Source organism: Otolemur garnettii, unplaced genomic scaffold (assembly GCF_000181295.1).
Source record: "Otolemur garnettii isolate 467f Iridium unplaced genomic scaffold, OtoGar3 scaffold00003, whole genome shotgun sequence".
NCBI lineage: Eukaryota > Metazoa > Chordata > Mammalia > Primates > Galagidae > Otolemur > Otolemur garnettii.
In genome coordinates, this window is record NW_003852398.1 from 28,105,863 (window position 1) to 28,121,403 (window position 15,541).

Below are 15,541 nucleotides of genomic sequence, written 5' to 3' on the forward strand. Positions count from 1 at the left end.
AGGAAGTCTGAGTACATTGGATACTTTTTCTTCCATTCTTGAGATACTTTGCTAAGAAGAATATGTTCCAGCTCCATCCATATAAACATGAAAGAGGTAAAGTCTCCATCTTTCTTTAAGGCTGTATAATATTCCATGGTGTACATATACCACAATTTATTGATCCATTCATGGGTTGATTAGCACTTGGGCTTCTTCCATGACTTAGCAATTATGAATTGGGCTGCAATAAACATTCTGGTACAAACATCTTTGTTATGGTGTGATTTTTGGTCTTTTGGATATATACCTAGTAGAGGAATTGTAGGATCAAATGGCAGGTCTATTTTTAGTTCTCTAAGTGTTCTCCAGATATCTTTCCTAAAGGAACGTATTAGTTTGCATTCCCACCACCAGTGTAGAAGTGTTCCCTTTTCTCCACATCTACACCAGCATCTCTGGTTTTGGGATTTTGTGATGTGGCTAATCTTACTGGAGTTAGAAGACATCTCAAAGTAGTTATGATTTGCATTTCTCTGATGATTAAGGATGATGAGCTAAATGCTGTCTTTTTGAAGAAGACATCTCAGATCTCAAGTAGAAATGAGCTCATCTAGTGCTGTTTTTTCATATCTTGGTATTCTTCTCTTATGTAACAGTTTTCATTTTGTTTTGCAATATATAAATGTGTGTGTGTGTGTGTGTGTGTGTTTGTCCATGGCTTATACCTGCTATTACCCTTAAACTTTTAGAGAACAGGAATCTTCATTCATATGTTCATTCACCCATTCATTCATTCACTCATCACTTAGTAACTTTTTTTTTTTTTTTTTTTTTTTGGCAAGCATTGATTTGGGCTTGGGCCGAATATACAATACAAACACACACCCTGTCCTCCTGGAACTCTTGAGCTTAGTGGAGAACACTGATAGCCAATAAATAGAGAAATAATGATACATTTACCAATGTGATGATTATTTTGAATGATATTTACTAAGAATTATGAGGAATGAATTTCAGTTAGGGACTTTAAAAAGTCTTATTCAAGGAAGGATAACCTGAAAATGTAATCTCCAAGGGAAGAGGACATTAGTTGGGCAAGACTGAGCAGAACTGGCAGTAGTAGAGAATATAGGAAAGTCTTAGAGTACTCAAAGATCTGGTAGAATGTATCATGATACCTCATTCAGAGTTTCATAAAGGCTATAATTTACATGTTGTAGTATTTACCCTCATTCCCATGTCACACATCACACTCAAAAAGGTGAGAGTAATCCAGTTAATGTAAAAATGTGAATATTTTTGAAGATGTCCCATTAACTCTGTCACAATGGAATCATTACTGGAAAAAAAAAAAAGTCTTTGTACCAGATTTACCCCCATTCTGTACTATGATTAGTTTATAAAAAGCTCACAAAGGTCATGGGAGGATATTAGAAGTATTTGTAAACCAGTCTTCCAAGTAGAAAATGGAACCCATTTATATTCAGAAATATGTGTACACCATTGGTATCTACTGACTAGAAACTTATGATCTGCAGAAAGCCTAACACTGCTCAAATAGTTTTCAACAATAAAAACAACTTCTCAACATCACTCTTACTCATCATACCAATCAATCTTCACTTCCAGTTTTTGCATCACTCTAAAGAAATTGTTTCTATACTCACAAAATTTCAGCACACAAGGCACATTTGTTGCCATGCATTTTGCCATCAGGGCCACGGACTGGGTCACTCTCCCGTGTACAGTAAAGTCTTCCAGCTCTTGCTTGTGGCTCATATTCCTTGCAAATATCCTTTTAAAAAAACAAGAATCATATTTAGTGTTTTTCTACTTTTTAATCTAGAAACCTTAAGATAGATTTATAATCATAAAATGTCAAATTTAGAAGGGATGCCAAATACATGTGACATGTTAATGAGAATAATAATAAATAGCAATTTTCTTGTCAAATGACTTGGCACTTATCTCTGCTATATAGTATATTTATTAAAAGGTAAGAGAGCGTAGGAAAGGATAAGGCTAAGTGAAACTTCTCTAAAACCAAAAGTTGATAGGACTTTTTAACTTGCAAATTCATGGGAGGAGCAGGAGGAAGATATCTTTCATGCAGTTTCAACACAAACACAACAAAATGCAAAGCCAAGACAAAAAAAAAAAGATGAAATGAGATGTTTAGTAGTTACTTAATATGGTTTAAGTCAGGAACAATACAACCTAGTTTGCAAGAAAGAAACCCAAGGGGCTATCTAACAGCATTATTCTTACTTTAGTTTGTTTTCTGTGTGGATCTGAGATAACTTTTGTGTGTTCTGCCTTCTTTATCAGCAATTATTTCTGATGTTGTATAAACCTCAGAAAGAGTGAAACCAATTTCCGTTTACCCCACTTTAGAAAGCTAGACCAGCAAGGCTGATATTTATTTAGAAAATGTAAAAAGTTTGTGACTTCCCCCCAAAAATCTGAGACAATTTGTTCTCAGATTTCCTGGTGCTGTTGTTTAGTACGTTCAGGTTTTCTTTATGTTTTGAAAATTCAACTATTTGATGAAAGCTAAACCTAATCCTTGTCTTTCCATTTTAGCCAAGAAAACATGAGTATAAAAATAGTGGCTGGGAGTCAGGAGATGTGGGTCACCAGATTGTGGTTCTCATTCTCTGGAAGACCATAGCCAAGTCCCATACCTGTGGAAACCTCAATCTTACTAGCTTTACAATGAGGTTTTGCAACAGATGCTCTGGAGAGCCTTTTCTAGATCTAATGTTGTCTGATTTTTATTTAATAATTCAAATTACATTAGGACACTTTTAGAAAGAATCCTAATTTCCTCCTAATAAAAAGATGTTTGTTTTTGGAAGACCAATGGGTGTGCTCCAAATTCTCTGGTTGTAACAATCTAGGAATACAGATGCAGAAGACAGTCACCTGACAATCCTAGCATGGTAATAAAATTAATGCTCAATGATTCCCATAGAGAAACAATGATAATTTGAGTTTATGAGGTGTGATTCATCCTGGGAGATTCTGAAGAAACACTTTTGTGAACAATCCAATGACAGGTTAATTATGGGGCACATATTGAGCCATCACTACAAAGCAGTTCTATTCAACACCATCATGCTCAATAACCCCACCAAAATAATGAAACCAACCACAGAAAGGAAGAAGGGAGGAGGACTGAGACCTGATGAAAATTTAAGGAAAAAAACTTCTTTGTGTTTGTGAAGTAATGAAATGCTAAACATCAGAGGATGACCAAGAGTTTTAGACTGAAACTTAACAACCATTACAAAAGAATTGCTTTTCAATCCTTGGTTGAGTGCTGGACAAACAATAGACATTCTGAATACTTTATCTTTTTAAATTTAAATTCTGAACACCCTATGCAGGGTGAGAGCTTTTCTTCATTAAATAGTAGTGTGAAGTACTATGAAGGGAAGAGTTAGCTCTTGACTACCAATAACTGGGCTTGTTTCTTCCCAAAGTAACATATAAACCCTACATTTTGCTAAAATAGTATCCTTGTATTAGTACCAAAGACTACAGGATGTAGAATCACAATCCAACAGGAAGGTAAAATCGAGGTCATTTATCCAACCTCCTTATTTTGCTGACAAGATAATTAAGGGCCAAAGAGGAAATGATTTGCACAGTCTCACACACCCACCCTATGACAGAACTAAGGCTAAAATTCATTTCTGACTTCTCAACAAATGGCAAAGTAATTGCAATCTCTCTTGTTGAAAGTAGATGATTTAAGACATCCAGGCAGACATTATGAACAATATTTCTTCAATTAAGAAAAGAAATAAATTTTTATACTAGATTGAAAATTAAATTATGAAATAATTGGGAAAAAACTTAACTTTAATAGTATTTTTAAAACTATGATCTCAAAATGTGTCTAAGTTTTTTTTATTAAATCATAACTATGTACATTGATGCATTTATGGGGTTCAGTGTACTGCTTTGATATACAATGTGAAATGCTTATATTGAACTAAATAACACATCCATCACAATTATACTCATTTCTTAATAGTTTCAAAATGTACCATTGCATCATGCACATTAGGTGATGTCCCCCCAAAGACCCTCCCTCCTCCCATATCTCCCCTCCTCTCCCCTCTCTCCTCTTCCCTTCTACTTTCTGGACTATAGTAATGTTTTTCATTTAAACAGAAATAAGACCTTTATAAATGCAGGTCTTGTTGAATGTAATAACCATAATTGAAAAGTGAATAACTCTAACTTGTATCAGTAGAATTATACTTAAAATTTCCCAGCAGATATACTGTTTAAAAGATTCTTGACTTATTTTGAAGTTATTCTTATCTAAATTATATATTATTGCAATTAAAAATTATTCAAAGTAAACTGAGCTTACACTAAACCAGAGAGAAAGTTGGTGGAAATTAAGCAGAATTTGGTTTGCATAAACTTTCTCTTACATCCTATTTTAGAGATGGGAGGAGCCATAAGGGTTGAAATTACACATTTGAAGCCTTAGGTGGGAAATTCTTTTTAAAGATGAATCTGATCATTAATACTCTTAGTCAAATAGGAATTTGATATTAAGAAGAGCAATCTATGTGATAATAAAGGAGAATCATTTTGTTGCATTACCTCAAATGTTTAAGAAGAAGTTTATTAATATTTATAACTACAAGAAGTAGATTGTGTTGTTAAGTTGCTTACCTTTTCAGCATTTCGTCGACTTCTGGATGCATCTTCTTGCTTGGCATTTTCTTCCATTTCTTTTAAACTGTTAAGAATGTAAACAGTTGGTCAGTTTATGGCTTGATCATGTTGTCAATGTTTAGTCCTATGCTAAACACTGACATCTTCTCTGCTGTAACTTGTTGAAACTTGCAAGAGACTAGCATTTCCCTGTCTTCAATGCCTGAGCCAGAAAAATTGCCAAAGATAAGGAAGGGTGTGAAACTGACTCACTGACAGTCAATTAGAAGCTTTGTTCTATAAAACTGCATGGGTGTGACACCTTGATTGACAAACAGAAGATTGTCAGGAAAATTCCCTTTAACAGGCAGAACCAAGAGCTTTAAAACAATGTTATGACAAAGGTGAAACCAAACTGAGCATTTGAAGTATTGTCACACACACCCTCAACTATAACTTTGTATACCTTGTAAAGTACTTGTTTGCCTCTTTCATGTAAAAGCATGGTTGGCAATGAAAGCTACATTTGAATTGGGCTTCTAAGCCCTTTTGCAGGTATTATCTGATTACGCTCTCATCCTGGAGATAGGTGTGGCTATCTCCAGTCTGCAGAAGAAACCAGAAGTTAAAGAAATCAAATTCTCCTTTTCAGCTAGTGCATGAAAAGAAACAAAACCACAGAATCAGAGCAGGATGGAGCACTGAAAATTTATGCCTCGTAGATCAGAAAGTGAAAATCAGCTGATGTCCTGTCTGAAAACCAGTTTTAATCACTGTTTTTTGAATCTGATTGGACATGCTCTTGAATGGCCATTATTCTCAAAGGCAGGTGTGAATTTTATTAATCTGTTAAACCTCTGTGCTGATTTTAAATACCCAATGTGTAAATATAGAACTTGGAGACTTTGATGCCTTGTTTAATAGCAAGAACATAGATCTTTCACTTCTGGGTTTTCATTGCCCAGACCAGTGCTAGACACTCAGAGAAACATTACCTCAGTAGTTCTTTCCTTTCATAATCCTTTTGTTTTTACATTAACACTGAATTTAGACACATGACATTATTATCATTTTATTTAGACTCTCACTATTCAGAAAGGGTCTGTACACATGTTCAAATGCAGAAATGCACATCACATGACTGACCTAGATTATTCCATATGAAAGTACATTCTAAATTTTAAAATATTATGTGTTATAAAACACTCTTTTCAAGTCATCGTAATTTTAAAAATTGAGTCTCGACTCAATTTGCCACCTCACCTCTCAACTCAAACATGCCACCTTACCCTCTCTTGTTAAGAAACTTGAATACATGATATAAAGAAAAAGAAAAAAAAAGCCCTTCTGTAAGAAACAGCTATTTCATGTCATAAAGACGAAGGATTGCATGCTTGATGGAAAGGACTTTATGTCTCTGTGGAGTGACTCTGGATAGCAACCAAGTGCACCCTCATCAGGTCCACCTGGGGATGATGATACTTACAACAGCTCAGCACACATCGCACACTTATTGCCATGTGTCTTCCCGTCAGGACCAAGGACAGGATCATTTTCCCGTGTGCATCCAAGTCTTCCGTCCTTTACATAGGGCCGAAAAGCACTACATATATCCTGAAGAACAGAGAAAGGAACTTGCCACTCACCATGTTGATTATAATGCTTATAATGCTGTCATCAGAAAGTTTATAGGACTAGTGCCTCTGCCACCATGACCAGCTACCTAGGGAAGTAGCGGCCAGGTAGAAGTAGCTCAGTAAGTTTTGTATAACTCATATAGTTAAGTATGAAACTCATTTACTTATTTATTCATTTATTCAGTGAACACTGATGGGCTTCTATGTGTTAGAACTTAGGCAGAGCATAGTCCTTGCCGTATAGAGTGGGGGAATCTGTGGTCTCATGGCCACATGTGGCTCTCCAGATCCCCAAGTGAGGCTCCTCAACTGAATCCAAGCTTCACAGAACAAATCACATTATTAAAATTATTTGTTCTATGACATTTGGATTTAGTCAAAAGGCCACTGTCAAGGATGCAGAAGACCACATGTGACCCCAAAGCTGCAGATTCCCCACCCCAAATCCTCAGGTCCTCTAAGAGCATGTAGAAATGCCATCAAATATTAAAAATTAGGAAAATTATTCAGTTAGAAAAAGCCAAGGGTGACATATAGGAGACAATTTCTTCCTTCCTATTCTCCTTCCCCTACTAACATTAAGTTCACAATAATGTAACTCTCTGGAGGAGAAATTGCATTATGGATACCAGTGAGCTAACAAAGTCAAAGTCAATAAAACATGATCTGAGAACAAAGACATCAATAGATTACAAAAGAAAGGATTGCCATATGATTTCAGCCACTTGCTGTGTGGATGAGGTAGGCAAGAAACTTCTCTGAAATTTAATATACTATTTATCTATTAGACCAGCAGATCTCCACACAAAGTCTCAGTGCAGACCAGTAGATAATGCACATGAAAGTTCTCTATAAACTATAATTATAAGATGGTTTCTGTTATCATAGACTAGGATAGTATTTTAGAGCCAGACTTCTGTTCTATAATTTTAACTTGGCTACTTACTAGCTGTGTGAATTGCATAAATTTTTTAACCCCTCTGTGCTTAGAGGTCCTTATTTGTAAAAGGAGCATCATTTCAGGGCTATTAAGAGATTTAAATATTTTAATACATGTATAACACTTAAAACAGTGCCTTCCATAGCAGAATCATTCATTGTTCTTGCTCTTTAAATTGTTTTCTCTATTGAAAATCAAGCCAAGAAAACTTTTAGGGATGACAGAAAAAATCCCCAAATCTTTAATAATATGTCAAGAAAAAAACCTGTATGGTAAGAAAAACAATTGTATCAGGTAATAACTGAAGACTAATGTTCACATCTCAAATCTGCCACCCATTCTCTTCACTTTTGAACCTTACTTTCCTCATCTGAAACATGGGAATTCACATCCAACCCACATTCTAGATTTGAGGTGAGAATCAAATAAACACTTATGAAACTCAAATTATGTCATATTATTGTGACACAAGCCAAAGGAGATATATTATAATAGAACTAACTTGATTTTAACTTTTACCTAAAACCAGTGATTAAGACTGGAGATATTTTTCCTTGGGGTATCACATTGCAAAATAAAATTTTGGATGTCATCATTATCATAATAGAACTATTTTAATGATAGATATTGAACACTTAGAATATTGGCCTATGATGAACTAGTATGCTGTACAATATGAAGAATGAAAGTAGAATGATACAAGCATACAATGAATTAAGAAACTCTTCCAGAAAGTCATAAAAGGGAAAAAGGAATTTAGAAAAAAAAAAAAAACTATAGAACATACTTCACTATTTATATGCTTAGGAAAAAGTTGAAAATAGAGTGAAAAAAAAGATAAGTATTAGCCATCTATGTTATTTCATTAGTTCATTTGTTCATTTATTCTGCAAAATTCATTACACATTAACTAAGGTTTAGGCATTCTACTAGACTGGGAGGCTGCCACAGCAAAAAAAGAAGATAAATGAAGTTTATGTGCTAAGGAGCTTATATTCTTATAGAAAAGAGATACATGATATATACAACAATTTTAGATTGAGTGCCTAGAATTTTAACTATTTTAAAAATAGTGACAAGAAAGGTCTTTCTGCAAAGGTGACATTTGAGGTGAGATGAAATTAATGAGGAAGAGATAACCACTTAAAATCTAAGGGAAGAACATTCTGGGCATCAACAATTGCAATTGCAAAGAATTTGTGGTAGGAAGTAGATTGTCCTGTTTTAGGAAAAGGTAGAAAAAAGAGAAATGTGACTGGAGCATAAAGAAAAAGCAGGATGACTGCTAATTTTCTCCCAAAAATCCTTTCTGGAGAAATTATAGAAGCATGGGGAAATCATGGATTGATTAACTTGGAACAATCCCTGCTATCCCCATTTACCGGAAATTCTACAGCAACATAGTAAGGAGGTCACAGACGTAGGCAGAGGAATGACAGAATAGGACAAAGGACAGCTGGCAGATGATGAGAACAGGTGCAAGGATTTATGACTCCGCCTCCATTGCCTCCAAACCGCAAAGGGTTGTGTATCACAACCTACAGTAAACATCTCTTCCTAATGTTGACAATACTTGAGAGCTTACAGATGGATTCCTCACCTAGTGGACAAACTGGAATGGGCAATAGTGGTCCCAGAATTTCCAGCGTGAGGACTTATTCCTTTTTCTAGCCGTACACTTGCCAGGAGGGGTACAGACTGGAGCTTGGCCTGGAACATTACCTAACTGACTTTAGCAGAAAAAATATGACCATTATGTAATCTTACAATAAAAATACTTCTGTATTTGAGGAATAAAACAATGTAAAAGAAATGCAACATATTATACGACATATGTCAGCTGAAGCAAAATTTTGGAATGGGTAGAAAAATAATTCACCAAAAGTATGACTATGCTTTGAAGAGATAAAAAGACAATATTTGAAATATAAAACAAAATAATTATAAATGAAGAACAAAGTGGAAAATATTCAAATGCTACTTAATCACACAACATAAAGAATAAAAATGAGACCAGGTGTGGTGGCTCATGGCTGTAATCCTAGCACTCCGGGAGGCAAAGGTGGGTGAATTGCCTGAGGTCAAGAGTTTGTGGCCAGCCTGAACTAGAGAGAGACCCTGTCTCTAAAAATAGCCAGGCGTCATTGTCGTGGGCACCTGTAGGCCCAGCTACTCAGGAGGCTGAGGCAAGAGGATCCCTTGAGCCCAAGAGTTTGAGATTGCTGTAAGCTATGATTCCATGGTACTCTAACGAGGTTGACAAAGTGAGACTCTGTCTCAAAAAAAAAAAAAAAAAAGAAAGAAAGAAAAGAAAAGAAAAGAAAGAAAGAAAGAAAAGAAAGAAAGAAAGAAAAGAAAGAAAAGAAAGAAAAGTGAGATAGGTACAAATAGATAATGAATTTGTGAACCAGAAGATCAAATCAATGAACTCTTATAAAAGGCAATGTAAATGAAAAACTATTTAAAATAGAAAAGCTAAAGGACACAAAGAATTAAATTAGAAGCCACCAAAAGGAAGGAAAAATATAGGAAGAAATATTTTTTTAAAAGAAAAGTTCCCAGAAATTATTAAAAAAGATAGAACAGCAGAAAAGAGAAAAATAGCTGTAATTCAGAGCTAAAATCTAGTTAACAACAAAATTGTTTATATATTAGGAGTAGACACAGATATTGGCAATAGACTCAGTTATTAGCAACAGTAATCTTTAAAAATGTGGGTATTTGGGTAAAAGTGGTTATAATAAGAATCAAAATAGGTACAATACATTTGAATTAAAGAAAAGGTAGAAATAGAAAATCACTCTAAAAATAACTTTTATGAAAGTAAGATAACTAAAAATTTAAAAAATTGGGAGAACCCAGGCCTAAGTGATGTAGCAATAAGTGTAAATGAGTTAAACCCACAATTAAAAGATAATTAGTGCTTAGATTTTAGAAAAAGCATCAAACCATTCTTTGATAACGAGAGAAAAATTAACAGTATAAGTTACACAAGTGTTAAAACAATGAGATGAGAAAAAATACACAAGACAAAAATTAATAAGAGGGCAATGGCAGCAATGTCAACACTAAGGAATAGAATCAGTGTAAAATGCATCATAAGTGACAAAAAGGAAATTACATAAAGTAAAAGGAAGAGAACAACAGGACAGTATAACAATAATGAGAATATATTTAGCTTAATGATTCTAGCACTAAATATGTCAAACAATAACCAACAAAATGTGTAAGGTTTATGTAAATGATAATCAAAGTTAGAGATTTTAACTAACACTTCTCAGAAATTGTTACCTTAAGGAAAAATAAAATAAAAAGTCTTAATCCATTAAATTTTTATAGAAAACTACACCCAAGAAACAAAATAAACATGTTTCCAGAGCATATAAAACATTTATAGAATAGTTGTTATATTACAAAAAGTCTTAAGAAATCCCAAGTGAATAATATTATTATCTGTGATCTATAGTATACATGGTCTATGTAAATTTGACCAATATTTAATAATATTAAAAGCTAATGTAAAATAGCAAAAAAAAAAAGTACCACATATTTGAAAATAAAATAATATAGCAGTGAATAACTTTCAGGAGAGGAAAGTTAAGATGTGTTTGGCAAATAATGACAAATGGAAATACTTGAAGTATAAATCCTAAAATAGGTGATTATTCATACCTTCAGATGTAGATTTGTCAGAAGTGTTTTAAAAATTAAAGTTTAAAGACCTAAGTATTCCTCAATCCATTGTGAAATGAGCATGAGCAAACATAAACAGGAATGAATGTCATAGAAAACAAACAATGGAGAACATTAACAAAGAAGCTAATCTGGTAGTACTGATGAAAGAGAAAGAGAATATGAAAAGAAAAAATATATGGCAATGATAATTGAAAGTAATAATACAAATATTAATATATAAATACAAGGAAAGCATATTATGAGTATCTATAAGGTAATATATTTGAAAACCAAATTGGATATATGTCTGCAAAAAAATTATAAAATATCCACATTTGTTCAGTAAGCAAAAGAAAAATTGAACATATCAATAAGCATTAATCCAATTAATATTTTAGTCTGAGATGTATTCTCCCCCAAATGGCCCAGTCCCAACTGCTTTTCTATTTTTATGAAGTTTTAGGAAAATTTGCATTAAATAATAATAATTTCCAACTTTTAGTTTTTTTCAAATACTTTCCCATCTTTCGAAACAATTGCAAGCATATAAACTGAAAAATAAAATTTCACACAGATTTATTGAGGTATGATTTACATGCTATAAAATTCACTCATTTTAAGTGAACAATTTAGTGATTTTTAGTAAATTTAGAGTTGTATTACCATCACCAGAACCTGATTTTAGAATATTTCCCAACTGTCCCAAGACCTGAGAGGTTCCCTTATGTCCTTTTGCAGTTTACCGTACCTCCCAGCTCTTGTCTTAGACAATTATTGAATTTTTACCTGGCTCTGTATATTTTTATCTTTATCTGGATATTTTATATAAATAGAATCATAAGTGTATAATTGTTAGATTCTAGTTTTTTTATTGCATAATGTTTTTGAAGTTCACCCACATTTTGGAAGTGTCAGTAGTATATTCTTTTTTATTGCTGAATAATATTCTATTGTTTAAATGTAGCTCATTCATCCATTTACTAGTAGACATTTGTATATTTAAATGTTTTTTAATTTTGAACCATTACGAATAATGCATCTATGAGCATTCTCATGCCTGATTTTGTGTGGACATATACTGTATTTTGCCATGTATAAGAGAAATTTTTTATCTTGATTTTTGAGGGAAAAATAATGATGTACATTATACATGGGTAGTATAGCTCAGGCGCAGGATAGCCCAGTGGACCTCTTGGGGTCACTGTGCCTTTCCACCTGGGCTCATGGGGTTATAGTCTGGGGAGGTCCAGAATCCAGTGAGAGTGGGCCTAGCAGCTCCCACCCAGCACCATGATCAAGAGAGGGAGAGGTAGGGGAGGTAGGGCTGGTGGGGCAGGCTGCAGCCTCACAGGGTAAAGACTAAGATCTAAGTCCTAACTGGGCAGAGGAAACTGTGAAGACCCCAGGGACCCACCTGGCTGCCTGCAACTGAACAGCCTCAGAAGTTCTTGCCTCACTGGCCACATGCATGGCCATCTGGGCAGTGACCTCCAACCCAGTTGGGAGAAATGGGCTCCCAGAAGAGAAGGGGGGCAGCCTTCATAGAGCTTGCAGATGCGGGAGGGTAGTGGTGTGAGCTATGTGTTTACCCAAAGAGTATTAGTCCTTCACAAATTTGTCATGCCCCACCTAGGCCAGCCACTTCCTCATGGGACATTTTCCTGAAAGTCTGGGCAAAAATCATGTGTGTGCATTATTATGTGAGAGCACATTCTACACAGCAAAGTATAGTAATTTCACTTTGCTGGATTGCCAGGACTAAATTCGCTGGGTCATATGGTAAATTTGTGTCTAAGTTTTAAGAAACCATCAAACTGCTTTCCAGCTTTAGTTTCCCCACATCATTAACACCGTTTTGTATTTTCTACCTTTATAGTTGTAGCTACTCTGCTCAGTACGTAGTAGTCCCTCATTGTAGTTTTAATGAGCATTTCCTTAAATAATGATGTTGAGCAACTTGTTATGTGCTCATTAGCCATTCAGGTATCTTTGGTGCAATGTCTATTTTTAATTGAGTTGTTTGTCTTCCAGTTGAGTTGTAAGAAGTCCTAATATATTATGAATATAAATTCTTTAACTGCTATATGATTTCTGAATAATTTCTGCCAGTTTTCAAATTGCTTTTTCATTGTTTTGGTGTCATTTGAAACACAAATATTTATAATTTTGATAACGTCTAATTTATTTATTTTGCATTCATGGACAATGCTTTTGGTTTCATAACTAAAAACTTTCTGCCTAATGCAAATTCATGAATTTTTCCCATGTTATTCTTGAAAAATTTTATAAGTTTAGCTTTAACATTTATTACTGTAATCAATTTTGAGTTAATTTTTGTGTATGATACAAGGTAAAAAAATCTATGTTTATTTTTTAGCATGTCTATTGTATTTTTCCAGCAATGAGTTATTTTCATGTGTTGGATAAATATATTAATTTACAAATGTAAGAAATATTAATTCTATTTCATTGATTTTTAGACCTGTCTTCATGATAATAACACTATTTTGATCATTATTGCTTTATAGTAAGTTTTGAATTCAGTTATTTTAAGTGTTTAAACATTTTATATGTATAAACGCTAGAATCAAGAGGTAGATTTATACCCCCCCTCAAAAAAAGGGGCCTGGATATTGGTAGGAAATATGAGAAATTTATAGCTTAATTCTGGGAGAAGTGCCATCTTGACAATACTGAACTTTCTAATCTATGAACACGGACTATTTATCTCACTGTTTATTTAGATTATTCATTTCTCTCAGCAACATTTTGTAATTATTAGCATATAAGACTTGCACTTATTTTATTAAATTTATTTCTACATATTTTTGTTGCTATTATCAATGGAATTAGTATTTTTAACTTTTGAGTTGTTCATTGACAGTATATACAAATAGTATATACTATTGAGTTTGTATTATTGAGCTCATACAGTGAAATTTTGCTAACCTCATTTGATAGTTCTAGCAACTTTTTTCTTTTTGTGGCTCCTTAAGACTTTCTGTATATATTACCACATTTCTGCAATGTAAGATGGTTGTTTCCTCTCCAATCAGTATGTCTTTTATTAACTAAATAATTTTGTCTCATTAATGCCTCAAACTCTTAAGCTCAAGTGAGCCTCTCACTTTGGCTTTGCAGAATGCTAGGATTACAGATGTGAGCCACTGCATCCAGCCATCTTTAATGCTGCCGATATTGAATATAAGTGGTGATACAAAACCCTTTCTGTTTTCTTCTCAATCTTAAAGGCCAAACATTTATTCTCTAAGCTTTAAATATGATGTAGCTGTAGATTTTTCATAGATGTCCTTTGTCAGACTGAGGAGGTTTACTTCTTTTGATAGTTCTATGTGTGAGTATTTATCTTGAATGAGTGTTGGATTCTGTTAAATGATTTCTGGACAACTGTTGAGATATCTGTCATCTGGCTCTGACCTTTATCCTAGTAATATGCTACATTAGACTAACAGGTTTTCTGTTGTTAAATCAACATTGCATTCCTGAAATAATTCTCACTTGGTCATGGTTTTATCCTTTTATTGTTGTGGACTCAGTTTGCTAACATTTTGTTTAGGATTTTTCCATGTATGTTTATGAGCGATAGCTGTCAGTAGTTTCTGTTCTGTGACATCTCTATCTAGATTTTGTATCAGAATAATGCTAACCTCATGTAATAAAGTGGCAAGTGTCATTTCCTCTACACTATCAATGAGCCCATAAAGGATTGTTATTATTTATTTTTTCAATATTTAATGAAAGTCACCAATGAAGTCATCTAGGCTTAGGCTTTCCCTTGATTAAATTACTCATTTAATTCCATTATTCTATATAGGTTGATTCTGATTTCTATTTCTTCTTGAAATAGAAACTTGTTTAGTAACTTAATTCTTTCTAACTTTTTTTTATTTCATCCAAGTTATTTAACTTGTTGGCATACTATCATTTATAACATTATATTTTGAGCCTTATATTTTCTCCAAGGTATATATTGATGTCTTCTATTTCGTTCCTGATTTTAATAATCTTTGTCTTCTCTCTTTTTGTTTTTTTATGAAGGGAAAACCAGGCTAAAGGTTCATCATCTTTGTTGATCTTTTCAAAGAACAAACTTTGGTTTCATTATGTTATTTCTATTTTTGTATGCTATTTGTTTCATTGATTTCTGTACCATGCCTCATATTCTTCTGCTTGCTTGGGGATTAATTTGCCTTTCTTTTTCTAAGTTTCTTAAGGTAGAAGTTCAAGTTAATGATTTAAGTAATTTCTTATTTGATTTAGATATCTAAAGCTTGGTAGACATTATTTAGCTAAATTCCATAATCTTGAATTACTATGTTTTCATTTTCATTCAATTAAAGTTATTTTCCAGTTTCTCCAATGATTGTTTCTTTGACCTATCAGTGAGGTAGAAGTGTATTTCTCAATTTACAAATATTGAGGATTTTCACAATTTTTTTTCTTATTGATTTTGAATTCATTTCTATTGTGGTCAAAGAACACACTTTGTATGAGTCTAATCCTTTTAAATTTATTGTGATGTGTTTATATCTTAGCATAGAGTGTATCCTGGGGAATGTTCTTCTGTTGCCTTAAAAAAAGAATGCACTGTCTCCAGTCACTGGGG

The 15,541-nt window shown here is 33.6% G+C and overlaps 1 protein-coding gene across 1 annotated transcript in view; it reads right to left on the minus strand.

Annotated features, from left to right (window-relative positions):
• Positions 1-15,541, minus strand: part of SPINK5 (serine peptidase inhibitor, Kazal type 5) — a 70,630-nt gene that overhangs the window by 40,815 nt on the left and 14,274 nt on the right. Inside the window, exons 5-7 of the mRNA XM_012806882.1 lie at positions 6,149-6,276; positions 4,681-4,747; positions 1,650-1,777 (exon numbers count right to left, since the gene is read on the minus strand). Coding sequence (XP_012662336.1) covers positions 1,650-1,777; positions 4,681-4,747; positions 6,149-6,276 — 323 coding nt within the window. The remainder of the gene's footprint in view (positions 1-1,649; positions 1,778-4,680; positions 4,748-6,148; positions 6,277-15,541) is intronic.